Source organism: Enoplosus armatus, chromosome 5, assembly GCF_043641665.1.
Source record: "Enoplosus armatus isolate fEnoArm2 chromosome 5, fEnoArm2.hap1, whole genome shotgun sequence".
In the NCBI taxonomy this organism is placed as follows: domain Eukaryota; kingdom Metazoa; phylum Chordata; class Actinopteri; order Centrarchiformes; family Enoplosidae; genus Enoplosus; species Enoplosus armatus.
Window position 1 is genome coordinate 2,269,179 of NC_092184.1, and position 27,513 is coordinate 2,296,691.

General features: G+C 43.0%; 1 protein-coding gene across 4 annotated transcripts in view; it reads left to right on the forward strand.

Moving 5' to 3' along the window:
• Positions 1 to 27,513, forward strand: part of bcas3 (BCAS3 microtubule associated cell migration factor) — a 303,021-nt gene that overhangs the window by 68,789 nt on the left and 206,719 nt on the right. For 2 of the 4 annotated variants that reach the window (XM_070905817.1, XM_070905815.1), the window contains exons 16-17: positions 15,131 to 15,281; positions 22,213 to 22,257. In XM_070905817.1, coding sequence (XP_070761918.1) covers positions 15,131 to 15,281; positions 22,213 to 22,257 — 196 coding nt within the window. The remainder of the gene's footprint in view (positions 1 to 15,130; positions 15,282 to 22,212; positions 22,258 to 27,513) is intronic. The other 2 variants (XM_070905818.1, XM_070905816.1) reach the window with 1 other exon arrangement.

Here is a 27,513-nt window from a genome sequence, read left to right on the forward strand (position 1 = left end):
TGTAAAATATGTGTTATGTGTAAACGGACATCAGAAGTAAGTAAGATTGGCCATCATTCCAAAAAACAGCTGTTTTACAGAGATGCTAGGCTCTGCTGCAGTGCCGATTTCTAGATACTAAGCAATGAATAACAATTAAACATGGTGTGTTTTGTCTCGAGATGCTTTTTAAACCAACTTGGCAGCACTACTTTTTGTTTTTGTTGCAGATGAGTTGTGGGACAACTAGTTTCTACGGGCCAACCGATAAGGGACTTTCATGGCCGATAACAGATATTGATATTTGAGAGTTAAAAAGACATGGGATGATGATATATCGGCCAATATTATCTTTTTTTTTTTTTTATACGACCTACATCATAAATCAACATTTTTGATTCAATTTGTTTTTTTTGTTTTTTTTATAAATTGCGAGCAAGAAATGTAGTAGGCACGACGTTTTACAGTTGACATCAACTTCTTCCCACTCTGGTGGACAAACTCTAGAATGATGACAATGTTTGAAACATATATCGTTGGTGCTCTCCTAGACTTCTCCTTGACTTCTTTTGGTTATCTCAGAGTTTGTAGCAAGGTCTCTCTGAGCTCTGCTTACAGTGACGGATCTTTCCATCGCTGCGCCGTTGCTATGTGTGATCGCTGGGCAACGGGAAAACCCACGTGACAAAAAGCATGTTGTGTTACCACGACAACTGGGTTTTAGTAGGGGTTTTAAAATGGTGAGTTTATTCTTCCGTTTTCATACATTTGAAACCATAATATTCTGATATTGCTTTATTGCTTTAAGTGTTATTAAAATGTACAGTAAAAAAAAAGTATATCTAGTATCTACATAAGTATATATAAAAGCTAGATAAAACTTCAAGGAACCCCAATTTGTGGAACACTGATTGAGAGAAGGCTGCAACGGAACACTATATGACCTCAGAAATACTAACAAGACTTGAGTACAGAAATTCAAGGTAAAGGTTCTTGAAACTATAATGTTTGTAGTCTTTTATTTCATACAAAATAGGAGTCAGGAGTTAAGAAGACAGTCATCTGCCTCAAGACTGTGACCTCATGAACAGAAGTAAATAAGTACCGCAGCGTTAAATGTAGCAACAAAACGTATATACAGAAATTCCACTAAAACATTTCAAAAAGTTATGTTATGATATTATATCAGAACATATATCTGGATAACACTGTTGCGTTTTATTGTGGCTTTTACACTAAGCATACCATCATTCTAAACACTACTGTTTATGCCTAATCTCAAGATTGGTTTGAAATTTTTTTTTTTAATGACTTCACTCATCATTCAATCCTCTTAAAAGCTTGTTTCTTGTCAGCTCTTTCGGAAAATGAGATTATATGTTTTGCTTAAAAAAAAAAATCAAGAACGGTTATCCTGAAATGGTGTGTAATAATCACATTCAAATTGTGCTTAAAAATACAATTTATTAAGATGTGACTTTGTTGAATTGCCCTTTTTGCATTGTTAATTTGAATGGTATGGTCATAGAGTCATCTCCAGATTATGCACTGTGCAATTGTATGTACTGTACAGTGCATTTTGGGGGGGGGGGGGCTTCTCTGTTGTTTAGAATTAAGTCAATGATACATTATACTTATCGGACTTGGTCTTGCACCAAAACAAGATGATCCTCACCCTCAGGAGCGAGCATATGTATGTGCTGCAAAAGAACTGAAAAGCGCATATCGCAGTGGGTCGTTATCAGCTCACCGGTGATGTATCTGTGTGGGCCAAGGTCATGTAGGTCTCTGTGCGTCTGTTATTTTCAAGATAAATTGGCTCCAAGACATCCTGCCACATGTAAATTTAGAAATCCAGCCCCCCCCCTCCACCACCACCGCTGCCACCAGCTTTGATAAAAAAAAAAAAAAACCTCCATAATTTACGCAATTTTCACCGGATGCAAACACATTGAGTCACATTTGCTGTTTTGTGTCTGCCTTCCGCCTGTTTTTCGCGAGCCGGGTGTGAATTTTGGGCCAGTGAAGGCGGTTTTCTTAGGCTGGCAGAAAGCAGCAGGGTGAGGCAAGCCGGGGGCCGGGCCACCTAGCCACAACAGCTGCTCTGTGATTGTCGCCAGTGAGGACGGTGTAGATTTTTGGGAAGGAACTGTAGAAAAGTACACATCCTTCTCAGAGCTGCCAGCCCAGGCCGCCGGCACGCCTAAAAATAGAGGCTGCAATTGGCCGTCTTCTTGTCACTGTTAAAATCTGGCATGGCTATTTACGTCCCTGTATACAGTACATTTTCTCTCCCGCCCCCCTTTCCCCCCCCCCCCCACCAAAAAGCCTTTCCTCTGTGTGATCAATGTATCGTCATTTGAGGTGATGACCCACAATGCGACCGCCCCACGCTGTAAAGCGCGGTTTGTCTGCGGCCCAGCGCATACAAGGCTTGATTAGTAAGTGCAGTTTTTCTGCACAAGGCAGAGGTTATTGAGGCTATACCAGGCACATGGCAGCCTCTGTCGAGTTTTATTATTCAGTTGTTTTTTAGATCCAGCCACAGTACTGTATAATACAGCAGTGTGCAGTGAAAACAGGTTTCGAGCGCTCCAAGAACAACTTGATCCTAACAATCTAGAAACCATCTCAGATTCGTTCATTTGATCTGCATTCATATTTCTTCTGAAGGGCTGCACTTTGCCCTCTAGTGCGGTAGACGGAGATGAGGCTTTTATTTACTGATTAGGGCTCCGTTTTTTTTTCTTCTTTCAGCATGAAACACTGTTAGATGTCTCTGCTTTTCCCCCCCTTTTCCTGCCGCACTCTCATTCGCAGTTATGACTTGGTGTGCTTTTTTTTTTTTTTTTTTTTTTTGTTAGCATGCACGGATGCCTTTCGTGTGTATCCAGAGCGTTGGACATACACTTCCCAACCATAAAACATCAACACAGAGGCTATTAGTCAGTGCAACAGATTTGTTTCCTCACCGAGCAGAAGCCCTGGTGGTCCGATCGCGGGGGCCATCTGGGCTCTGGCGCTGGTTCAGAGAGAAAGAGGGAGGCAAAAAAACAAGGTGCGACGGGAAACTGTTAATTCACTTGTTGATAAAGGGACACTTCCTTTCTGCTATTAGAGGCTGACGGCTTGCTTATTTGGGTTTGGACTTTTGTTTTATCTCGCCTCCCTCCTCCCCCAGCGCTCCCCTTCGTCAGTCATCGTCCTGTGGTGAAAAACACCAACGCTCTGCGGAGGTCGATGCCAAGGAAACATTACCTCATAACTGCTGGTGTGTGACACGTATGTACGCGGCCTCGCTGTGACCCTGTTTTTGACAGTATAGTTACCGTAAGTTAAAACAGTTACACGGGGTACAGTCGTAGATGTCGAAAATCCCTCGCGCTGGATGGATTTAACAGAGCAAGTGAGGATGTCCATTTCAAAAAAAAAACGTGTAAACAGTATGAAACAGTGAGACAGATTACTTATCCAGATTTCAGTCATTATGATGAGCTGTCTGCCTTGGATCGGTGTCCAGCCCCGGACTGAGCTAACCAGCATTTGTCAAGCCACCACAGGCCCACCATGTTCCCCATGTTTCTTTAATTTGAACTTTGCTCTTTCGTTTTACCTTTTTTGTGTTCTTTATTTTTCTTTCTTCTGCATCCCATTGTAGCTGTCCTCTAGCTGCCAGCCTCACCTCGGTAGTCAGCGCTAGTTAGCTTTTCTGGAGCTGAGCTCGTATTACATGACCTGCAGATCATGTATTATGAAGGAGATTTGTCCAGTTTTTGAAGACTTCTGTCCATGTTGGTTTAAGATGCCACCTGCTGAGGAAGGTCGTGTGATACGATCGAAAGCTCCAGAACAGCTACTTAGTGGACCGTGTGGTGAAAATGTTTTTGCATGCAATTGAGATAGGGTTTATAGGTAAAATATATCCAGAAAATTACAACCATTTTTATTGAAGCTCTGTTGGTGTATGCTTAAATTTTTCTTAAAATACAGGCAGAACAACAGAACACGATGAACCCGCAATAACACATCATTCACATTATGAAGAGTGTGGAACAGTGAAAAGCACAGAAATTAAATGTAATGTTGCTGTTCACAACAACCGGATTAAAGGAGTAGCTACCGTGGCACAGAAAAAAAAATCCCAGGTGGTTGACAAGTGAACATTGTCTCAAACATACATTTTATTGCTGCCCAGAAATGACCCCAAATCAGTCCAGTTTCCAGCCGGATTAGGGACTATATATATATATATTTAGGTTTCCAACTGTAGCTTTAGACTTAAATGTATCTGTGCATCTGTACACACACAAACACACAAGCGTGCATATTGTGACTCTCACCCCTGACATGTAGTTCAGGCGTTTTATCAGTGACAGCAGCATCGCTTCCTCGTCTGTATCCATGGACATTTGTATTGGGCTTCTGTGTCACGGCGGTGGCTCCAAATGAACAGGAACATCAAAGAATTTGGGGGGGTGGGGGGGGCGACCGTGAAATATCAATTTGTCACTTGAATATGCTAAAACAAACTTTCCAAGAAGTAAACTATTTATTCAGTCTTTCAACACATTAGATGGTTTTCAGCTTAGCTGCGGCACCAGACACTGTTGAGGAAATCATTAATAAAGCAGGGAGAATATACGAATAGTCTATAGTCTATGTCCTATAACCACCCCAAAGTCATCAGTATTGTGCATTAAAGCTTGGTGGCAGCCCTGCGTTTTCCACAGTACGGGAGTTGTCCTCCGTGTGGCGCTGTGTGGTCAGGATTCCCAGCAGTTTGGAGAGGGAGGAGCAGGCGGAGAGGAGAGGACCTGCAAAGCATGAGTTGTGCTGCAAGGGCTTTTGCCTTGATACAAATCAAACAACAGAGAGTTTCTCTGGCTTTTTTAATGAATGGCCACTTCCTTCAGCTAAAACAACCTCGCAGCCCTCCTTTTTCTTTTTTTTTTTTTTTCTTTTTTTAAAAAAAGAGGCAGTCTGAACACTTTTCTGTTGAATGCAGAGACCTCTTAGTCTACATTAATCTTTCCGTCTTTTTTTGCAGTTCCTTCGCTTTTTTCGTTATTGTCTTCAGAAGATGGTGGAGGAAGTGGAGACCTTTTTTTCTTTAGATGTTACATTTAAAACATTTTCAAACTGCTATCAAAACATTTTTTTTTCCTTCGCAGTGTTACTCATACTTCATTGGACACAAATAGCATCCAGCAACACATTCAAATCCTACTTTTTTTTATATATATATATATTTTAATAATTTAACCTACAAATAACAAGTCAGCAGGAAATAGGAAATGACAAATAGCTTTTTAAAAGGAGCAGATGTTCCTTTAAAAGCAATTTTTTTTCCCTCAAACTGCCATACAGTCAAGAGGATTAGGCTTCGTACAGTGCTCATTTGATTTAACAGTTGTGTGCCATCAAAGGTAAAGCTAGTGTTAGCGGCTTGCATTTGTTGCAGGCTCCGTCGGCAGGCTTCTCCCTGTGGTCGGTAGAGGAGCCAGATCCCTGCTCGCCTTGAGTCAATAAACGGAGAGCTCAGCGCAAAACCACACTGCAATCGAACAAGCTGTTTACCCTGAAAATTAGCCTTCCCCTGTACTTTTAGGGCTTTTAAAGTGACCAAAAATACACAGTGCAAGGAATATGTATCTTGGCCGGCGTTCGGGCCCCGCCTGAGACCTCCGTCCGTTTTACGCGAACCCTAATAACTCAATCTCAGCAACCACTAAACCCTCTTATCACTGGGTGCTCGCCGCTGCACTCATCATTATTTGATTTGCAAAATTGGAAGGTAGAGATAAAGAAATAAAGCTGGCTTGCCATTACACACAGACGGCACTTGTGGCTTCCAGCTTATTGCCTACCATGTGAAAAGTGCATGAAAAGCCAAAGCCTTCCATTGTCACCGAATCAATAGATTTTACATCCCACCTTTGTTCTGCTGCGGCGAGTGGATCTTCTTAATACTTTTTTTTTGGTTTTTCTCTGATCTCAATTCTATTTTTTTGTGTTCCTGAGGATTAAAGCCATTAGAAGTGTTTTTTCTTACGCCAGTGTTGAGGCTAAACAGGTCTGTTGGCAAGTTGCGGAACTTTATTTGTTACAGTATAAAGTATATACGAAATAATATCAAAATGTCACCCTATTTTATACATCTTCAACTGTACACCTACTGATCCATTGTAGGTGTGCAGTGTGTAATGTATAAAACAGATATGTCATCACTCAGGCGTAATGTGTGTCTGTGAAATACCACGTCACAGAAAAATGAAAAACACATTAAAACACACACAATAATAATAATAATAATAATCTGACGTCAAACTGAAAACAATTTTTTTTAAACTCTTTAAATCACAGGTTAAGTGTAATATTGTCTTCGTGAAGGCAGTCAAGCAATTAGTTTCCACTAGTATAATTTGAGCATGATGTGCATATGTCACCTTTATAGATTTGCTTTTTTTTTTTTTTTTTTTTTTTAAACGAAAAGAAACCTCGTCCTCCTTTACTCTCAGATTCTCTGTTTACTTGTATCATGTCTCAGCGTTCTTGATATTACACATTTAGACTGGGATGTTGTCAGAACTCTGCCGGCTAAATCCGGATTAAAACAGCCCCGTAGTTGCTGCCCGCTGTTCAAACAGAGCTTCCGTCACAGCTGAACGTAACTGTAATGCAAATCAATCGGCATTAGATCGGGGTCATTTTTTTTTTTAAAATGGCCATCAGATCTATATGTGCATCTGACGCAGTGCGCAGCACGAGAGGGCTTTGGATGTTTGATGAACGCAGATTAAAAAAGACGGGGGGGGCTCTGCTGTGATAAAATGATTAGCGTAACACCAACCTCATTAAAAGGAAAGAGTGGACGGAACTCTGCAATAACGGCAGGAACATCACCATCAGTCCCCGTTATGATATTGCGATCACGAAGGAAATGTCGAACGTTTGACCTGATCATTTTCGTCCAGTCGCTCATAAAGGCAGTGGAAGATGGCTGTGACAGCCGCGCAGACATCTCATTATCTCCTCTCTGTCTCCCTTATTGTTTCCTCTCCTAAAAGTAGAAGCATTTAGACCCGCACAGACTGACGGATGCAGCCAATCTCCTCTCTGGCCGGGGGGAGTGTAGCTCAGGAGGCTTCTTCTCATTTAGCTTCAAGTACCCTCTTATCACATCGTGATCACATATAATGACAAATGTCTCATTTCTGATTGAGATTTTAAAAAAGTTTTGGAGAAAACATTTTGTACAGGCAACATGTAATTCAGTTCTTGTGTTCTGCTTCGGAACACCCCCCCCCTCCCCCTCCATCCTTATCTCGTTGATGATGCTTACTGGCCTCCTTGGGGACATCATCTCATTTTAGGTCCTGCCAAATCCAACCAAAATAAATAAATGACTTAAATAAATCTCAGATTAGAATGAAGAGTTTTAGTGTCCTATGGTGTCATTTTAGTGGGATTTTCCGCCCCTGCAGAGAATTATACATATATATATATATATATGCACTTTTGTTATCCAAAAACACTTAAATATTTATGAATATCAACTCAAAATCAGTTACTTTCATTTTTTATTAAAAATGATCAGGCAATATTGGTCCAATGCTATATTGTCAAAAATAAAACAAAAACAAAAACAGCTTGTGTTTGGGCCACAAAATTGAGTTGAAATTGAGAATGAATTAGAAAAAGGTATTTAAAGGTATTTAAATTTAACCCAATGGAAGACATCGTGAAATAAGTCTTGGGATATTTTTTCTTTCATCATCCGCACATCAATTTTCCAATGAACCTGAATCAGAATTTTTTGTTTTGGCGGACTAAACTTTGAGACAGCTTTTAGCCAGTTATTTCTCATTTTCTCAAGGTTTAAAGTTCATGTTCACTTGAGAGGAAAACAGTAGAGAACAACACAGGCACCATCTGATGCGTCCTGTCTTTCTTTCTTCCAACCTGCTCTCTCCAAATTGGTGGGTAAGTGTGTACACTGTGTCTCCCCCCCACCCCCACCCTCTTCTGCTTTCCCAAACATCCAATCATTGGCCATAACCCGTCCCTCTTCACTGTGAGGTACTAGCTCCTTGACCCAAATCAGATGATGGCTACACACACACACACACACACACACACACACACACACACACACCACACACACACACACATATGGTTGGAGTGTGGGTGTCATCTGATCCAGTGGGGCTGTCTGACCCCCTCCCAGCTCTTCTGGCTGGTGACTCAGTCCTGTCTGATGAAGCCTTGTAAATACTGACATGCTGTAAACTTGTAGATCTGATTTCAGGGTGCAGTTTGCGCGCGTTCCTTCCGCCTGATTGTTTTCTCATGATTATGTTTGGTTGTTTGCTGGAAAAATGTGCGTTTTGTGTGTTTTTGCATGTTAGACATGTTCTGCTTCTGTTTTGCTGTAGGTTTTTTTTTTTTTTCTCTACCCCCCCCCCCCCCCCCCCCCTCTCTCGGCTGCTGCTCCTTCCTCTTCATTACAACACACACTGCCATGTACAGCGTATCTCACACTTAATAATCTCACTTTCACGAAATTAGACAAATCTTGGCCTGGGAATTTTTTCTTTGCTGTTATCGAGCGTCTGTTTTTTTTTTTTTGTTTTTTTTTTTAGCTGCCTTGACATGAGAAACGTCAATAAAAATACAAAGTCTTCCAAAAATGTTCCCAAATAGGGCTGTTAATAAAACCTCCCCGTTAGCTTGCGGTTTGGGAGCAGGGGACCGGGCAGGAAGCCATTTTCACACAGGCCGGCCTGACCTCGACTCTTAACTTCGACTGAAAATAGCAGACGAGCAACAACGCAGAAGAAAGAGAAAAGAGAGAGAGTGGGGGGGGGGGTGGGGGGTGGATTTGAGGAGATAGATCCCTCCGCCGCAACGTTACCTGAGAGAGAAAGAAAAAGGGAAGGAGGGGGAGAAAAAAAAAGACCTGATGGCTTTTCCACCAGGCTTCCGATTCCTTTGCAAAACAGTAAATCTTGTGAAGTTTATTTTCTTTGCAGCATCTGTGTTTTATAAGGGCTCTTTTAATTTGTTTTTACTCTGTCCAGTGGGGGGATCCCCGCTCCTTCTTTCTTTTTCTTCTTCCCCCTTTGTGTTCAACCCTTTTTTAGCTCTCCTCCTCGCCGTCCCCGCTCTCTTCTCTTCTTCTCCTTCTCTCTTTTGCTTTTTCTCCCCCTCTCTTCCTCTCCCCCTGTGGAAGTGAGTGTTTTAATAATGATACTTTGGGGAATTGGGATGGTAGAACAGCTTTCTCCTGCAGCCCCCCCCCTCCCCCCTCCCCCCTCCCTCGTCTTCATTCTTCCTCCCCTCCCCTGCTTTAATCCCTCCCTCCTTTAACATGTCTGGGAAACTTGGACTATCAGGGAGTGAATGGTAGAAAGTAGGGATGGACTGATACAGGACTGCCGATACTGGTCAGTTGTGTGGTGACATTTTTAAATATATATATATTTAAAGGGTGCTAATACAATACTTGTGTTTCAGCACCAATACGAAAACAATATTTTTCAACATCAACGTTTTTTAACTCTTTTTTTTTTTTTTCACTCTACAAAATATTTAACAATAATTACAGACCTCATCTGGAAAAACATTATCGTCTAAGATTCCCTGATTTAAATCAGGTGACCCGTAATTTGTTCCATAATCGGAACCAGTGCGGATAGAGCTGCAATACTTGCGGTGGCAGTTCAATCATGGAATAATAATAATAATAATAATAATAATAATAATAATACTTAAACTGACCCTGTAGATCTCAATATGTTTTCCTCATCAGTGTCACCATTTATTACAATAGAATTCTGCGGTCTATTTTTTTTTTTTTTGGAATGTAAAAGTTTTGTTCAAAATGACAAGACGTTAAGTTTGGACTGTCACACACATTTGCTCACGTGTATGTAAAGCCTTTTTGCTAGATATTCATACTAATGATATATAAATAATTAACGTAATATAAAGCAATTTTCCAGAAAAGTCAATGGGAGGAAGTGTTAATGGATAAAATGACCAACATGTCTTATCCAATATTCTTTAGAACCACAATGGCGTCACACACCCAGAGATGTTAAAGCGATAGCTAACTAGGTATCAACAGACAAAATCTCTGATAGCTGAGATTGCCCGAATCTCATATCACCTACCCCTTGTAAGCAGTTGCCGTGACAACTTTAGGGATAAAGTGACCCAGGCTCTTCTTCAGGCCGGTCATCCGGTGCACACTTCTGAGAACTGGATATGCTTGATGCTACAGACATATTTTTGGTCGGTATATATATCGGTACCAAAGTATTGAGGTTTGACAGCCAGCCCTAATTTTAGGCAGGCGTCGTCGTCAACGTACTGCGTGATTGGGGGGGGGGGGGGGGGGGGGGGTTACCAAACACCGCCCGTATTTGAATGGAGCGAGTTTGATCAGTCGCGAATGAACATTATAATTGAATAATTATTTGTAGGAATTTGCTATGTGGAGAAGCCTGCAAACTTGCGTGTGTGAAATAATACATGAAATAATAAACAATAAAGCTTTCAGTCACTCGACCATCGTCCGGCGGTCACACCTCTCTATCGTTGCGATTGACAACTTTTTCAAGAACGAGCAGGATGTGGGCGAGTTTTTCTGCCTGCATACATTTGACCGGAAAAATCACTCACCTGTGAGAGACTCCGCGATTGAGTTCAAATCCGTTTTTGAGCGCGTACGTTCTTGTTGGTGTTGTTTGTGAAACCTTGTCTCACCCGGCCTGTGCAAAGCCGTTAGTCCCTAACAGGAGTTCCACTGGCTGATTGTCATCCCTGAAACAAATGCTGTTGCGCAGATTTTGCACCCCGACAAGAGTCCTCAGTCCGGTCGAACACATCGATCAGCCGGTACAATGCTTTTATTACACACTTCAACTATTGCCATCTACATTAATTCCCCCCCCCCCGCCATAAATTTCCCGCCAGCTTCAATCCCACCATATCTTCAAAAGCGCAAGGTCTAGACAACACGTGGGACATGGAAGACAAGAAAACAGCTTTTAGCTCTTTCTCTACCCATCCGTCTCACAGCTGCAATATCATTCTCATGTCCAAGGTCTCTCCTAACTCCCAGAGCATCGCTCAGCATGTCACCTGCCTAACCTGCTGCCTCCTAACACCCCCTAACCCAGTTCCTCTCCAGACCTGCTAGAGTTATTTCTTTTATTTATTTATTTTTTTTCCCCTTTGACTGAATTATCCTCTCGGGCAGAACAATTCAAATAAGACACAGTGTTTGTGTGGACACAGACAGTCTTCAGAGCTTGTCCTTTCGCACGTTGACTCCTCATTGGAGGCCTCCTGCTTGAATTGGATGCAAATTGGGTATTAAAAGAGGGGAGAGAAACATGAGATAGCGTGACACAGGGCGGCTGAGGAGAGAGAAAGAGCGCGAAGGATAGAGAGAGAGAGAGTGAGAGAGGCTTAACGCGAGAAGAGAATGCAAATGCTGTTGAGACAGGGAGGGATGGATGGATGGATGGATGGATGGATGGAGAGCTGGATGGATGGTTGGATTAAGGGAGAAAAGAGAGACGGGGGTCAGGTGACAGTGTGACTTTTTTGGCAGGGTCAGAGTTTTTCTCTGGACGACGGCGACGGAGCTGGATTTGCATTGATGGATCTTCTTTCCATGGGGATGTCATGTATCAGTGCTTGGGCACATCACGCCCCGGTCATTAATCAAATCATGGCCTCCGTCTAGAGCTGTCTGTCGGCCAGACGCTTCTCATCTGCCTACCTCTCTCTCTCTCTCTCTCTCTCTTTCTAGTAGCCTTGGTCAGCCGTTTTCCTCTCTGGCTTCCTCTCCACTTTTCCTCTGCACAGACTTCAAATTATTATAGTTAATAATCAGGCACCTCTGCAACATTTGAGAGCACGCAACAAGTCCGTGAAGTTACATTTCAACAGGTAATTTAAGAGTAGTTTCAGGCAGTACTGCAGTAGTAGTAGTGACGGTATCTAGGAGTTTTTTGGTGCCCCTTTGCTCCAACCTGAACGTGATCGGGAATATCTAAATCTAAATGTAAATCTTTAAAATCTAAATCTACTCCAAGAGTACGTGTGCTCACAAATGCAAAAAATACGCACGCGCCCCTTTTCGTCAGATTTCTAAAGCAATGCGTACACATGGTTCTGTTTTATGAATTTCAATCTTTCTCCATCTCCAGGCCTGTGCGTGCGTCCGTAACTTTGATTTCCACTCCCGCCGTTAGCCGTAGGTCGACGTAGACACGCCCTCAATCGGTTGTTTGCGCACGTCTGCTCCACCACTCTCCATCAAAAGAACAGCAGAGAAATTCAGTGTCACAGAACCGCAGCCACCCTTTACCCGCTGCTACCATTCGCACTACTTTATGAGTGTGAATGTGTGTTTTTGCCTGGTTTTGGTGTTGACGTGTAGTTCACTCAAGTACACTTTCAATAACATTTCTATTGGATCCTTGTTGGGTTAAAAAAAAATCACCTTTTGAACTTTGTAAGTGCGTTTTAAGGTATTCTTTAATTCTTTAATCTCTTAATTATCCCTACACCACATTTCTAATTTACACATTTAAGATTAGTTTGACTGAAGGGCACAAAAAAAAGTGAGTGACAAGATAAAAGTCTTCAGCCCCCCCCCCCCACCCCCCACCCCCACCACATGCACACCTACACAAACATGCACGGCCACACGCCCTCGCTGTCTGTCTGTCGGCCATCCAGGCTGCCTTTTTGTCGTGTATCATCTTCTGCCGGTGCGTGATCTCCAACACGTTCCACACCAACTTGTCTTCGCTGTCTGGGGGCTATGACAGTTTAGGACCCCTTTGGCCTCGAGTGACAGCACGATATGATGGTTTGGTCAACAGCGATCATCGCCCACCCCCAGTCTCAGGCCTGCCACACCTGTTTCGCAATCCACAGCGTGGTTTATTTTTAAGGGTTATGGGGGGGGGGGGGGGGGGGGGGTGACGGCGAATACCGCAGTGGAGCAAAAGTGAAACGTCCGTTTTGGATGAGGACGCTAAATTCATCGACACCCCCCCCCCCCCCACTCTCCAATCCTCACCCTCCAGTCCCCTCTTAGCTGAAGCACCATTATGGCTTTTCAGGCTGTTTCCTGTACGGATTTTTTTTTTTTTTTTTTTTTTTTTTTGTTCCCCCCCCTCATCTGCCCCCTCCCCTCAACACAAAAGGTGGCTGCCCAGGCTCTGGGGGTTTAGCACTTTTGAAATGTGAAGGGCTTTCAGGAGCTGCCTCTGTTAGTCTGGCCAAGAGAGGAGCAGAGGGAAATGAAGAACAGGTTTGTGTAATGGTCTCCTCTCCCCCTCTGAAGGTCACGCAGCATTGTTGGCCAGCGGAGGTCTAAAAGACAGGCCTTTGGAGGGCCACAAAGCGGAGGTTTGGCAGAACTAATGAAACTCAGAGCTACACGTTAATGATCTAAAAGACTGGACCAAAACACTCAGCAGTCCCTTTCCGCTCGCATTCAGCCTCCTCTTGATCGCTCCTTCCAAATAATGACAAGGCACTCTCCTCCTCTACCTTTATTGTAACCTTTGATGTCCGCCTTGTTTTCTTTGTCTCCGCGTCCCCCCCCCCTCCCCCCCTCCCTCCTTTTCATTCCTTTATGTTACGCGGCTGTCACTCATCTATTAAGGCAACAGATGGAACAAGGAAAACATTCAGGGAGCCTATTGTGGTTCACCCACAGGTTTGCTCTTTATTTCTTTTGAAAGCACTTGAACTTGGAATTTTCCTTGGGCTGCCCGTTGAATCAGTCGGATACACCTTTTTTTTGTTGTCGCCATTGTCATAGGATTACAAACATATTTGTTTTATAGTCCCTTTTTTTTTTTTTTTCCCCTATAGAGAAATGTTTCTATATAACTGTTTATATACGTGACTGTTTCTTTTCTCATTGTATTGAAAGGAAACCAAATTCACCAAAGAAACCCACGTTGTTACGCTTACCTCTGGTGGTATGTAGCCATGCAGATACTTCAGTTTTATTTGGCCAGGTTCTTTCGAAATTCCAATTCCGATTCTGCTTATCGAATGGGTAATGAAGTTGTCAAAATGTAAACTTCAGGTGAAAAGCAAGAAATTCAATTTTTCATAAAACGTGTCCATAAAGTCAGATCTTTCACTGACCAGGAACGCGGTCCACAGTGATCTTTGTTCGTCGATTTAAGATGTTCAGAAATGTTTCAGTCGAATTTCAAATCGAATGTGCTGTCTCGCCACGTGTTAATGTTGAGAACGTGTACTTTGGCTTTGTTGTTGGAAAAAAAAACACGATTATATGCAACATGCGCACATTTGTGTACCTTTTCCTGTCAGAGATGAGCTCTGCCTGCCTTGCAAACACATAGTGGTGAAATGTGTTATCCAGTAAGATGGAGTTAAACAGTAAGTGGACCAGCAGGCTCTCCCCTGGTGTAGCTGGTTAAGGTCATTAGGTCCTAAAGGAGCCCTTTGACATGGCCTGATTATGTTTGGCTGGAGCTGGATGGGATATGTGAGATGACATGTGTTTCTTTGGATCATCTGTGCTTGCGTGTGTGTGTGTGCGTGTGTGTGTGTGTGTGTGTGTTGAGCCAGCGTGTAGGGCCTGTTGATTGGCCTTGATTAACCGACTGCCTGGCACTAGAAGCAGAGCTAGAGTCTTTGTAATGTAGCATCTTGAGCTGGTTATTTCCTATAATTCCACAGGAGGCCTTGAACCCGGGGTGTGTGTGTGTGTGTGTGTGTGTGTGTGTGTGTGTGTGTGTGTGTGTGAGGGGTTGGAAGAAAACGAATTACCACACAGTATTCAGTTTTTTTTTTTTCTTGGAGCGAAAGGTGTTTCAGTAAACAAGGTCTTCTGGTGGTCTGCTGAATGCCTAGTCTGCAATCCAAAGTGAATAGATGATAGAGTGTAGTTTGAATTCAAACCGAACATGTCTGGATCTCAGTGTTCTGTGACCATTACCTGGGAAGGCTCTTGATTGACATATTTGTCTATGAAAAGGAGATTTCTCTGACCTTGTTGTCCAGGGAACATCCACTACTGTTCACTGAAAACAACTTCTTTTTTTTTTTTGAATTATCCCGTATTTCTGTGTGTTTCCAGGCAAGCTGAGCAGCCAGGATTCATACAACAACTTCACCAATAACAACATGGGGAACCCGCGGCTGTCCCCGCTGCCCAGCCTCACTGTGGTGCTGCCCCTGGCTCAGATCAAACAGCCCATGACCCTGGGCACCATCACTAAACGCACCGGGTAGGTAGCGCTCACACACACACACACACACACACCTCAGCCTTTATTCTCCGCAGGAACTCCAGGTTGAGAAGCACATGTGTTACACAGCTACAGTACAAAATGGTGCCATCACAGAATCCAGAATACTAACTTAGTAGGACATATAACAGCAATGGTTTTCTTCGTGTCATGTTCCTTTAGTCACTAATCAGACATATAAATATATGTGTGTGTGATAGGTAACACTTCACTTACACCCTCCATCTTTAAACACTTAATACATGTATCTGTACACACAGATAATGATATTTTTAAGTGTTTATTAATGTGTGTAAATTATTCTATTACGTGTGTCAACAGATTGGTAACAGTATAATGTAGCTCTAATCATATTTAAAGATTATACATATTATATTCTCAATCAGTCATTATCTTTTTTATACACCAGTTACAAATACTTCACAGCAGGAGTTGTTGACAGATGCACTGATAAACGATATTAAATTCTCTTACTATGTCGTGGGTTATAAACCATGTATTAACTGTTAACTGCTTACAAATGCTAAATAGGGGTTAAGTAAAGAAAAAAAAAGAATCCCTATGAAGTAGAGAACAGAATATAAATTTCAATGTGCGCAACAAATCATAAAAAGTATCAGTGTATCAAGTGGTACCCTTTAAGAGATGGATTCCTCAGACCAGCTGCCGTTTGCATTTAACATTTTACCAACCACTTTGCCATCTGCAGGATGTTAACTCTGCGTCGAGCTTTCACTGCCCGTGCTATGAAAAGTTACATTAAAATGTAATTACGTAACTTTTATGTATAGATGTTGATAAATTAGACTCTAATCCTTTCTGCCTTTGTGGTCGTTTTCAAGAAGAAACTCCCTTTTGTAGAAATAATCTGGGTATAACGCCCCACAGAGTCTACAACTGAAACCTTTAGCATAGAATGTCTCCAGAGGGGGTTAGTGTGAGAGGCTTACTGGCAACCTCACAAACTCCACTGAATTCACCGTTTGGCCCTTTTGCGAACATTTGAAATCGCACTGTATTACCTCTGTAACGTCAGTCTGGGATTTGCTTTGCCTTTTTTACATGAATCCCATTGTAAAAACAATGTGCTGTGTCAACAGTGGCCTTGTGGAAGGCCAAAGCTTCTCCTCTCACACATCCAGCTGATGCGCATGGGCTTCTTTTGTCTCAGGCCACCACTTTTTTTGCATAGGGTAATGAAGCGCAACACACATGTGAACTTGCTCTGTGGGCTGTTTGGAAAGCGGATAAAACACATCGTGCATGTCGAGAATAGAAATGAAATCATGCTCAAGTCATTTTAAATGCAGTGCTAACCCCTGCTAGCTTTCAGTGTTAAGTTAAGCCCGGCGTTCAAAGTAAGACGGCTCTGCTCTCGTGCACCTCTCTCCTCCGTCTCTCTTTGATTGTTTTTTTTCACCTGGATCTTCGCGGTGCATTGAAATCATGTAGTTTTAAGACCATCAGCAACTACAGGCCTTTGCTAAGTGCATTTACATACAGTACAGGTGGCTCCGCAAGTATGATTTTAATATTTTCATTTAAATGTAATTTTCATGCCCTGTTTGAATGGGAAATGCTATAATGATTCAAACAGACGGCGAGGGATTTATTTCCCCCCCCCGTGATATTTGATAAGTGAGCTTTGAGGATGAAAATAGAGACCTGATCCAGCAGTCAACATAAACAACATCAGGCCATTTTCCAAATCATTAAGATGACCTGCAAAGCTCATTTGGTTTGTAAAATGTACTATTGCTTATGGGCTACTGCGGTGTCCTGCTTTGGTATATTTATGATGATGTCCTGGTACTGGTGGTTTGCATTTGGTTTTGCAGTTGTAATAATTCACGTCATCCAATGTGGGGTTCTCAAAATAGGTCTCATGGGTTTTAATTAAATTTTAAATACGTCCTAATTCACCTTCAGTGAGAGCCTTCAGGTTGCTCGTGTTCGTTTGTAGTTATCATTTGCTGTGATCATTAAAAATTAAAAATCTTTTTTTATTTTTTTTTTATCTGTGCTTTTTCTTTTGTGTGCTTATCACCAGGCCCCACGCGACACCTTCAGTGCAGATTTTAAACAAATAGAGATGCTGCTTGTAAAAACATGTTAACACATGCAAGCACAAGCAACAACAACAAACAAAATATTCGTCTAAATTCTGCAGATTTTCCTTCTGGATCGCTGTCGGGGGGGAAAAAAAAAGAATCTGCATATTCCATTCGGGTTTGCTCATCACTCATTGCTTTTTTTCTTTTTTCTTTTTGTCTTTGGCATTAAGCCGTCACTGCTGTCTAGTTTTATTGTTTTGCCTCCATCTTCGGTGGCAAGCAGCAATCAGTCCTTTTCGTTCGTGTATCTATTTTTGTGGTGCTGCTCTCATCTTGTCTTGTAGTTTAGTTATTGCTGCGGGTATTGTTTTAAACGTTTTGCTAATAGTGATACTTTGGTAATAATGTGATACATGCTTTAATACCAAAAAACAATCCAATTTTTCAGTGCCTTAATGTGAGAAATCAGAACAAGCTCTTTACCTGAATAAAATGCATTTCTGATATCGGCGGACTGTCGACTTCAATCAGGAGCTGTCTGATCGAACATTAAGAATCTGACCAGACATTTGATGCCAACTTTCATTACTTGAAAGATTTCAGTACAGGGACATTTAGGTTTGATAGCCGTGGTGACGTGAAGTCTCTGTAAGTAACGTTTGTCAGTTAGCGATACAGATGATGCCCCTTTTTTTGTGTGTGTGTGTGTTCAGTGATGTTGGGGGCTGATTATGCCGAATATCCAGTCATATTTTCGTAGATTCAGAACAAAACAGAGGTTTAAGGGAGTGCTGAAAATGTATAAGAAAATTGTCAGCTTTCTTTAGGGATAATGCATGAGGTATTCTATTTATTTTTTAATTTTTTTTTACTGTCAAATTCCATGAAAAGAAACCAACAATGTGACACTGTCTGTGACACTCAGCCCCAAAGCCCATTGCTTGCTTGGAGCTCTATGGCACAGAGGCATACACACCCAATACTTACTTAGAGGATACATTCATTGTTGGTTTGGGTATTTTCGTGGGATTTGTTGACAATATGTGCCGTGAAGAATATCGACAGCTTTATCCTTAACCTGCGAACCGCCTTTTTGTGTAAGATATTCTACAAACGTTCCACCTCTTTCCAGCCGTTATACCTGGTCGTTAAACACCTCAGACAGCTGTATTGGCTCTTTAGGACGTTATCAGCCCTGGTTGGCCGCCTCAGTACTCCTTCATCAATCCATCCAGTCCACAGGAGGCGTCAGTATTAATGCATCGGGACATGCAGCTGTGCGGCCTGCTCCTGCATGCACACGGCTGCACCAATTCACCAAAAACACACACACACACACACACACACACACTGAGTGAAGCAGCAGGTTTGGCCCCTAGAGTGGGGGGTGATATCATATGCTTTCACGCTATACTTGCACAGGAGTGCCCTGGCACCATCTGTCTGTCTGTGCAGCCAACCCTCTCTCTCTTTTTTTTTTTATGTGTGATCGTGTGTGATAGAGAGACAGAGAGACACACTCAGAGAGAGAGAGAGAGAGAGAGAGGAGCGTCCGGCAGCTGTATTTACACCTGTATGAGCAGATCCCTGTTGGCAGGGCGGCAGAGGAACACACCAGCTGCTTAACCTACATTCCCTACCAGCCTGTCTTTGTGTCCACTGTGCCGTGACACACACACACACACACACAACAGCACGCGCAGATAGACGCGTCGACGAAGCCTCTTTGTGTGACCAGGCCAACCTCAGGGACACCTCCACAGACCCCGGCGCGCCCTGCAGACCACCAATGTGCAAAATGCTGCTGTTTGTCTTTAACATCAAAGGAAACCTCAACAAGTTCATGCAGAGCCTCCTCCTCTCTTAATTTAGATTTTGGTGTCCTCCCCCCCCCCCCCCTCCCCTGTCGATGTGGGGAGGTAGAGTCGGATGTGGCTCAGCATTCCCCTGATAACCCCCCTCCAGACGAGGCCAGGTCAGGGAGTTGGAGGAGCACAGCCAAGCTCCTGCTAAAGTCTCCTGGGAGTCCCGAACAAGGGGACGAGTGTCGGCTCTGACCCGGCCTCTTGTTTCCTGTCAGCCAAATTTGGCAGAAGGTTGGCTGGCCCTAGATGAATGAAATCCCAAGGAAGAAAGAAAAAAAAAAAAGAAATCCCTATCACAAAATGAAAAGATTCTCTCTTGGTAAAATGTCACTGTCAGAACTTAATCTGTGAAAAAGATTAAGAGAGGAATATTCAAGCCGTCAGCTCCAAAGAAAGTCGACTTGTCCCCGCAGCCACCAGTTCTGTGAGGACAGATTTAACTCGTCAAAATGCCCGTCAGCGATAAATTCGGGATTAGCAAGCAGACAAAGTATTGCACATTACATCCCATCTACACACAGTCTGACTTTAACACAGACAAATGAAAATCCAAATGGAAAGATTGTCATACACAAAACAAAACGCCAGCCATGACCAAATCCCACTGATGACATTTTCAAGCAAATGCAGATGAGAGTGCAGGCGAGGTAACGAGAAAGGCAACAGCGAGAGAATGAGTGAGACCCTGTGACCTGCCGCAGATGTGCCCTCAGATTACTGTAATACATATGTAAGAGCCGGCCCAGCACCAGAGCCATTGTCTTTACAGAGCCTCACCGAGGCCGGAGCTAGAAAGGGGCTTTAAGGATGCGATGCCCAGCGTCACGTGGCAGCAAGACTAAACCATTTCCACAAATCACCTACTTCCCCTCCCTTTTTAATGGCCCGGGCAGAGCTGCTATTAGGGCCACAGGGTTAAGAGATGAATGTGTCAACGATTATTCTCCGGGAGTGGGGTCGTCGCCCTCGCATGTCGATTACGCCCGCTCTTTTCCCTCCTCTCCCCTTGCCTCTCTTCCTCTTTCTCTGCCTCCTCTCAGTAACACGCCCACTCGCAGTCCTGCACTCCTTTTACTCCACTGACCCATGTTTAACTGACGTTTCCCAACACGCCGCTGACCTGTGTGTGGGACTCTATTCCAGCAAACCTCCGGGATCAGGAAAGCGCGTCTGCAACTGCGCAGCCTCTTATAGATATTCACTGAGACCGAGAACGACCCGCCGGAAGGTTAATGGCAACAGGTACAAGGTCGTCGGAAAATAAGCAGCTAGCTGAAGGTTATTGCGAAAAGATGAGTTTTAAGTTTAGGATTAAAAAGATTTAAAGACTCCAACACCGAGTCACACCGTCACAAGGAGGTTATTCCAGCCAGCTGACTCCTTTTTAACAATGGGGACAGACAGGAGCCCTGTAGTCCGAGAGCGAAGCGCACGGGGTGGAATATACGGTTTAATGGGATCAGGGGCGAACACATTTACAATTTAGCAAGTCAATCATTTTGTAAGAAAGTAGGAGGGAGAAATTTCAAAGGGACATCTTGTAAACCCCAAAGCCTACTTGGCCTTTGCTACCCCCGTGGAGACCTCACTCCATTCCTCCATCACTCTCCCACTGGTGTCAATCCATTTACCCAGCTGGAGGGCCCGAGTGGGGGCTCAGCGGGGTTCGATAGGCTCAGCGGAGGGTAGACGGCAGAGAGCGTCCACCCCCCCCCACCCCACCCCCCGACCCCCCTCTGCAACTCCTTGATAAGTGGCAGTTTACCAGGGGCCTCCATTACACCAACCCAGCATGTTCATTTGTCAACTTGCACTCCAGGAGTAAGACATTCCAGGGCAAATTGTTGCTCCCTGTCCGTCGGAGTAACATTTTTCTACACATCCATGTACCACGACTAATTGAAGACTGTCTGCTGTCGTCGGGAGGGCCCAGGCGGATGCGGCAAAAAGCGATAAAATAAGAGAAGTGCTGCAGAGTGCTTTGGTTGGCCGGGGATTCTGTTTTTTTTTTTTATGACTGGGGGAGGTTGGCTGGCGGGGGACAGAGTTCAGTCTCATCGGACCTTTATTGCTGTAGGGAAAAGGCTTATTTACTGTAAACTGTTTACGGAGCTCTGTCACTATCTCTGGACTTGCAGAGTAAACACAGGAACACACTCCCACTCCTAATGTCTTGTAAACATTAGAAACACGCACTAACTGACAGATACACAGAAATACACCCTGAAAAAGACACTCCACTCTGGATGGCTCTTGCACACACACACACACACACACACACTGTGTACTTGTTAACATAATCACAGTGAGCACACATTTGCCCACACCCTCGCTTCCAGACGGGCACACACATTCACAAGACAATGCATGGCCCATAAATACACACTCGCACTAAAAAAAGAAGTTGCATGCAAACACACAGCTCCTCGTCTCAACAACGCCTTGAGTGCTGTTAGTTTTATTGTTGTCCCCAGTTGTTATACAAATTGGATAAACTCTTCATACTTCTTTCTCAATCTCAACAATCAAGAGCTGTTTCCCATCGTTTTTCTGTGTCGTATTTACACGGCCGGATTCAGACCTACATGCTTCTGCACATGTACCCGATCCCTTCTTTTAAAGTTAAGGAGAGGAGGAAAAAAAAAAAACATGACAGATGTCTAAAGAAAAAAAAAAAAAAAAATCAAAGTCTGTGGACATGCTGCATCTGCCAAATATATGGTATCACACTTTACAGAGCAGCTTGAGCAGATGAATCATCAAGCCATCCCGCAGGTTTTCAAATCCATCTTAGCATACAGACATTCTGTTTCCTGCCTCGTATGTGTTGTGCACTTAAACAGACACGTCAAAAAGTATGTAATGTGAAAAGTGTGTTTGCTCAAGTATGCTAGTTTAATAATGGTTTTTCCGTCTATCTCTGTATCCCCCCCAACCCCACCCCACCCCCCCCCCACCCCCTTCACCCTCCCCCGACCCCCTCTCATGAAGACCCTACCTCTTTGGGGCGGGATGTTTTGCCATTAAAACTCCATGGTGAGTTTTGCTTCTCCCCTCCTTGGCTCCCTCTGCAGCATGCAACTGTATACTCTGCCACAGCGCACACCGCCTCCTTTACCTCTCATTTGTCTCCTGGTATATTTTCAACACATTCCGCAGAGCTTGTGCAGTCATTCCTAAGGGGGGGGGGGGGGGGAGAAAAAAAATCCCAAAGAGGAGTGTTTCTTATTTTCCCATCTTTCTTTTGTGTGCTTTTTTTTTTTTTTTTTTTTTTTTTTTTGTGGTTGTGTTTTTTGCAAACCCTTCAATTTTATTTTTTTTTTGTATATGTTGAGCTTTTGTAGTAGGATGATTCAACGTGTTGTTTTGAAACCACCGCAGTACTTAAATGACTATATGAATACATCAACAACTATATGCTTTAAGTCTGTGTCGTAGGTGGTAGTCCAGGGGACATATTGTAGGACTTTAGGGCAATGCCATAGCACCGCTTCTTGTCTGGTGGCGGTGTGGTTTCTTTGAGCCACCCACTATAAAATGACATCTCTGTCTTCTTGTCTTTTTCTTTCTCTGTGTTTAGACCCCCCATGCTGTTTTTCCAAGAATAACGCCTTTGTGTAAAATACATGTTGCTCAATTTTTCCTTTAGCCCGCTTTGGTTACATTTTTTTATTTTTTTTTCTTCTTTCGGATGTGTGTTTGCACGCAGTAATTGTGCCTTGTCATATTCTGGTATTGTGAACAGTGTCTTGTGTGGGTATAGAAATATCTTCTACAAAATGTGTTTATATACATTTATACATACATAACAATGGGTCAAATGACTATGTGTAATGTGAAAGAAGTTGCTCAAAGTGAACCCACAGAGAATTATCACCTGATTCTGCAGGTCCCACTCTGCTCTACGGAGCATTTTATCGTCCATCTTTCAGCTCGCTGGTTTGATTTTTGTTTGACTCCCACTGCTCTCATCCTCCATGTTTCCAGCCACAGTAGGCAGCTGTTTTCAGCCAGAGAACTTTGCACCCAAAAATGTTGCATAGTCAAAATTTGCCAACACATTTGACTATAACGTCATTATGGGATATAGTAAGTGGCCAAAAATCAGTAATACTGCCTTAAAGTGTTTTACAAGAACATCACCTCACCTACTTTAGTATCGTCACTTATTTGCTTTGAGCTCATACTCACCTCATGTAATACTCAGAATATCAACAAATGACTTGCTAATGTGGAAGAAGCGTTACTTTCCTTCTTTTAGCAACAACTACCACGGCTTCCTTTTCAACTAAAGGCAGACCACTCGCTATTGATTCTCAAAAACGACAACCCCTCCCAAACAGAAAGGGGCAATGAAGAACATTGACTCAATAATGAAGTGAAACAAAAATCAATTTAATCAGATTTTCAGGGTAATAATCCGGAAATGATTCACATTCAGTCAAACTTTTATTTTTGAATGCCCTGCCCAGAGAATCAAATGTTAGAGGCCGCACAGCATCCCCCCATTCAACAAACTTTTTCTTGGAGGGGGCTAAAGCCAAGTCTCTTGTCAACGCTGTCTCGTGAAATCAGATGCTTACAAGCTTTTAAAAGAAGCCCCATTATGACAGAGTCACTTATGGAGAGATGATTGAGTGGCTCAGTGAAGTGAACTTTTCCCTTCCTGGCTCCCTGCTCTCCAGCTCCTCCCTGTTGACTCTATTCACTTTAGAAAATGAATAGCATGTGGTGCCTTCCCCAAGTCTTTGGTTTCGTCTTTTGTTGTGGGCAGTCACTCATACTTTTTAATTGAAGCTTTTTTTTTTCCCCCCTTTCTGTCTTCATCCACCTCCCGCTTAATCTAGGCCCTTAGTGATTTCAGAGCGTATACTTTTCAAAGCTACACATCATTAGCATCGGAATCTTGACCCTCACAATAACTGCCTTCCGCTCAAATTTGAGCTAGTTAAACCTATATTGTTTCTCTATTAGGGTATGTCTTGAGACGTGAGCTATGACAGCCTGTTTGCCAATTTCTGCTTCAGCGTTTCGCGTGCCCTCCGAAAGCTTAGCAGTACCCAGAGTTTACCTAAACGCTTTACAAGCAGAGCCCTCTTTTATTTCCTTTCCCAGGATACCATGAACTGTATCATGTCATCTAGAATTTCCATGTCGTGCTCTAAGCATGGATTTTAATATTTTATGTATTATATTTAATGTTATTTGCACGAACAAACTGCAGACTATTTAATAAACTTAAATATGATGCGGGGTAAAGGGTAAAGAACAGGTAAAAAAAAAAAAAAAGTCCTCGTTTGTCCTTGAACATTTGATGCCCATTCTCCAATGTTCACTGACTTTCCCCAGTGGTTGTCATTAGTGCTGTGTGTTCGACACAGCCCCAAGGCTGTCTCTTTTCCAAGGGCTGTTGTAAAATAATAAATGTGATGTTGAAGGATGTGTCCTCCACATGACTGCCCTCTCTCTCTCTCTCTCTACCTCGCTCTGTCTTTCTTTCCCTTCCTGGTCGCAGTCTTAATACTGGCTCTTTTTCCGATTTGACTTAACCGTATGGCCCAGAATCAGTGCAACGACAGCCGCACAGCTCTTTGTCACTGGATTGCCAGCTCAAGTGAGCTCTATCATATTTGTGTACTGCGAGGGCCCTGAAAATAAATGGAAGCTGCCACCGGACTTCCATCCCCCCTCGGAGGCGCCTCACGTTAGCCCCGGACATAGTAATGCAAAGGGACTTTGATGGTTGATGTCGCAGATTGAATTATGCCCTTGAGAAAAAGCTATTAGCTCAGTCAAGAGTCCTCATTTGTTAAATTAAAAGTGGAAATGACATGTGAGTAGTCTTCAGTGAATTAAAGTTGCAAAGAAAATGGATTCCACTCCCTGCTAAAGGGCAATCGTACAAAAGGAAACAGGAGAAGAAAAGAAGAGATTTGCCGTTTGTTTAGTGACATATCCCCCCCCCACCCTGCTCCCAATTCACTTTTAGTATATTTATGTTTCATAATTTATTGATATTGGGTTACGTTTTTTCGTAACTTGGAGCCATTCGTTAACTCACTCCCCTACCGGCGGTCCACTCCAAAAACTGCTTTCTGTCCTCCACATGGAGAGGCAGAATTAAGCCCTTGTCTGCTGGAGCTGTGCCTCTCTGTCGTGAGGGCAGAAACCTCAACACTTTTAAGCCACTTCAAGTGAGATCAAGAGGAAGAGGATGATTTAAAACACAGATGAATAAACTTTAGCGGTCACTGTACCCAGAGGAGAGGAGAACTGAGCTGTGATGTTTGGTCGGCGCCAGCTGAGGCCTCTTCAAAGAGGCCCAAACCCAGCTCATCAGCTATGAGACCACAGTGGGGAGCCAGTATTATAGCCTGCTATCACACACTACACATTGGTATGTGTGATTATATACATGTATGTACTTTGTTATAGGGTATGTATGTATGTATGTACATCTATATATACTATGTATATATATATATAGCTGTGTGAGGTCAGTATATGTGTGGTTGGTCAGTCCTTCCCTAATGGCTCCAAATCATAATCTCTGCTGTGCCTCTTAAAAGTCCTTTCTCTCTGATTTGTCATTCTCCCGACAAGAAAACCTGTCGGATTTAAACAATGTTTTTCCTTGATTTATTATTCCACTTCCATTTACATCCAAAGTCAACATGAAATGACTACGAGGAGGTTAGAATATCTCCTAGCACAGTGTAAGTTGCTGCGTGGTATATTTGTCAGCCCCGAGCTTTCACCCTCGAAAACCAACATCAGCCTGCTCTGAAATAGGATTTGTGTTTCCTGGGTTATTGGAACCAGTGAACCACAGGGCCTTTGAGGGGTTTAACATATTTTCCAGCAATGAGAGCGATGGAACACCAGGGTTTTAAGCAATTAAACACCTCAGCAAAGAAGAACTTAAACTTCCCAGAACTCCCACACAGTCAAATTCGGGATTACTGTTCCTTCTCTTAAGCAGTGAAAGTTATATGGTGTCTTGTGCGCAACAGATTACTTGTTTCCCCATATTACCATTCAACAGCCATTTTCACTTTAATGGCTCACTGTAGGGTTCTTGAAAATTTAAAGACTCTACTTATTTCACGTTTTATGCTCATTTTCATTTCTTTCCCATTTTATTCGCCTTCTGATTTGCCGTACTCTGGTGAAGGAATGTTGAGATTGAAAGGCAGAAGAAAGGATGCCATGATGGAAACACTCCCTCATAGCTAGTGGATGGCTATCTTGACCTGTTTGTTAAATGCTTTATCGTCTGGACGCGCTAACAAACGAATAGGCCCAAGGAAGAGCTTGGAGGAGAAGACAAAGGGCACCCTGGAGTTAGCCAACGCAATATCCTGAGTGTGACTTTATCTCCCCCTCCATCTTCCTTTCACAGACGGGGCTTACTGTGGATATTTGGTTATTCAGCCTTCTCCCCTTGACCCAGCACTAATAAATTCAAGCTACAAAACTTGTATAGAGGCCTTTCCTATGACTACCTTCACCACTTCCTTTTTCCTGATCCCTCTTTCACACGGTGTTGGCCAAACAAAGACATCAACATCTCTTTGCATCCAGGGAGTAATTTATGAGGTGCTGACAGTCTGAAGGGAGGCAACAGAAAGAGAGTTTTACCAGCAGCAGGTCTTTCAGCACCTAGTACTGTGAAAGTTAGTTGAACTACTGGACACTCAGTCGGCCCCTACAAGCATTACTGTAGAACTACAGTTTTACCCTCCGCTTCCTGTGAAGCAGAATGAGGTCTGGTCTATTTTTTTATTAAAAGTGTATTCTATACATGCCAACAAATGCCAATGAACTTCCATACCCAAATGTATGGACCGAGTTTAACATAAAGCTTGTGCCTCTAAGTGAGCCCAAGTGTCATTGGACTATAGATAGCGCTAACAAGTCTATGCATAAGTAATAACACAAGAATCAATGGTGACGAGGGGCCTGGCATGCAGAAAATAAACTGCAGTAGTAGTTCCACTCATTGCCTGCAGGTGGCACAAATGCCAAAATTGTAGAAAGTTTTGCTTTCATTGCCCATAGATGGAGCCGGTTGGTTGGATATATCTCGATAAGCCTGGTCCCAGGTGCTTTGCATCAGTGACATTATGTCTTCCTGTTGTTAACAAAGTATTTGCATGTGTGTATATTTTTTTTATCAGCCAGAGGGGCTTTTTCTGCTCATGCTAACTATCCATTTCTGCTTACATTTGTTCCACATGAAGCAAAAATATTAAATACCTGCACAAGAAAGCTTTCATGAGCTCAGGATAA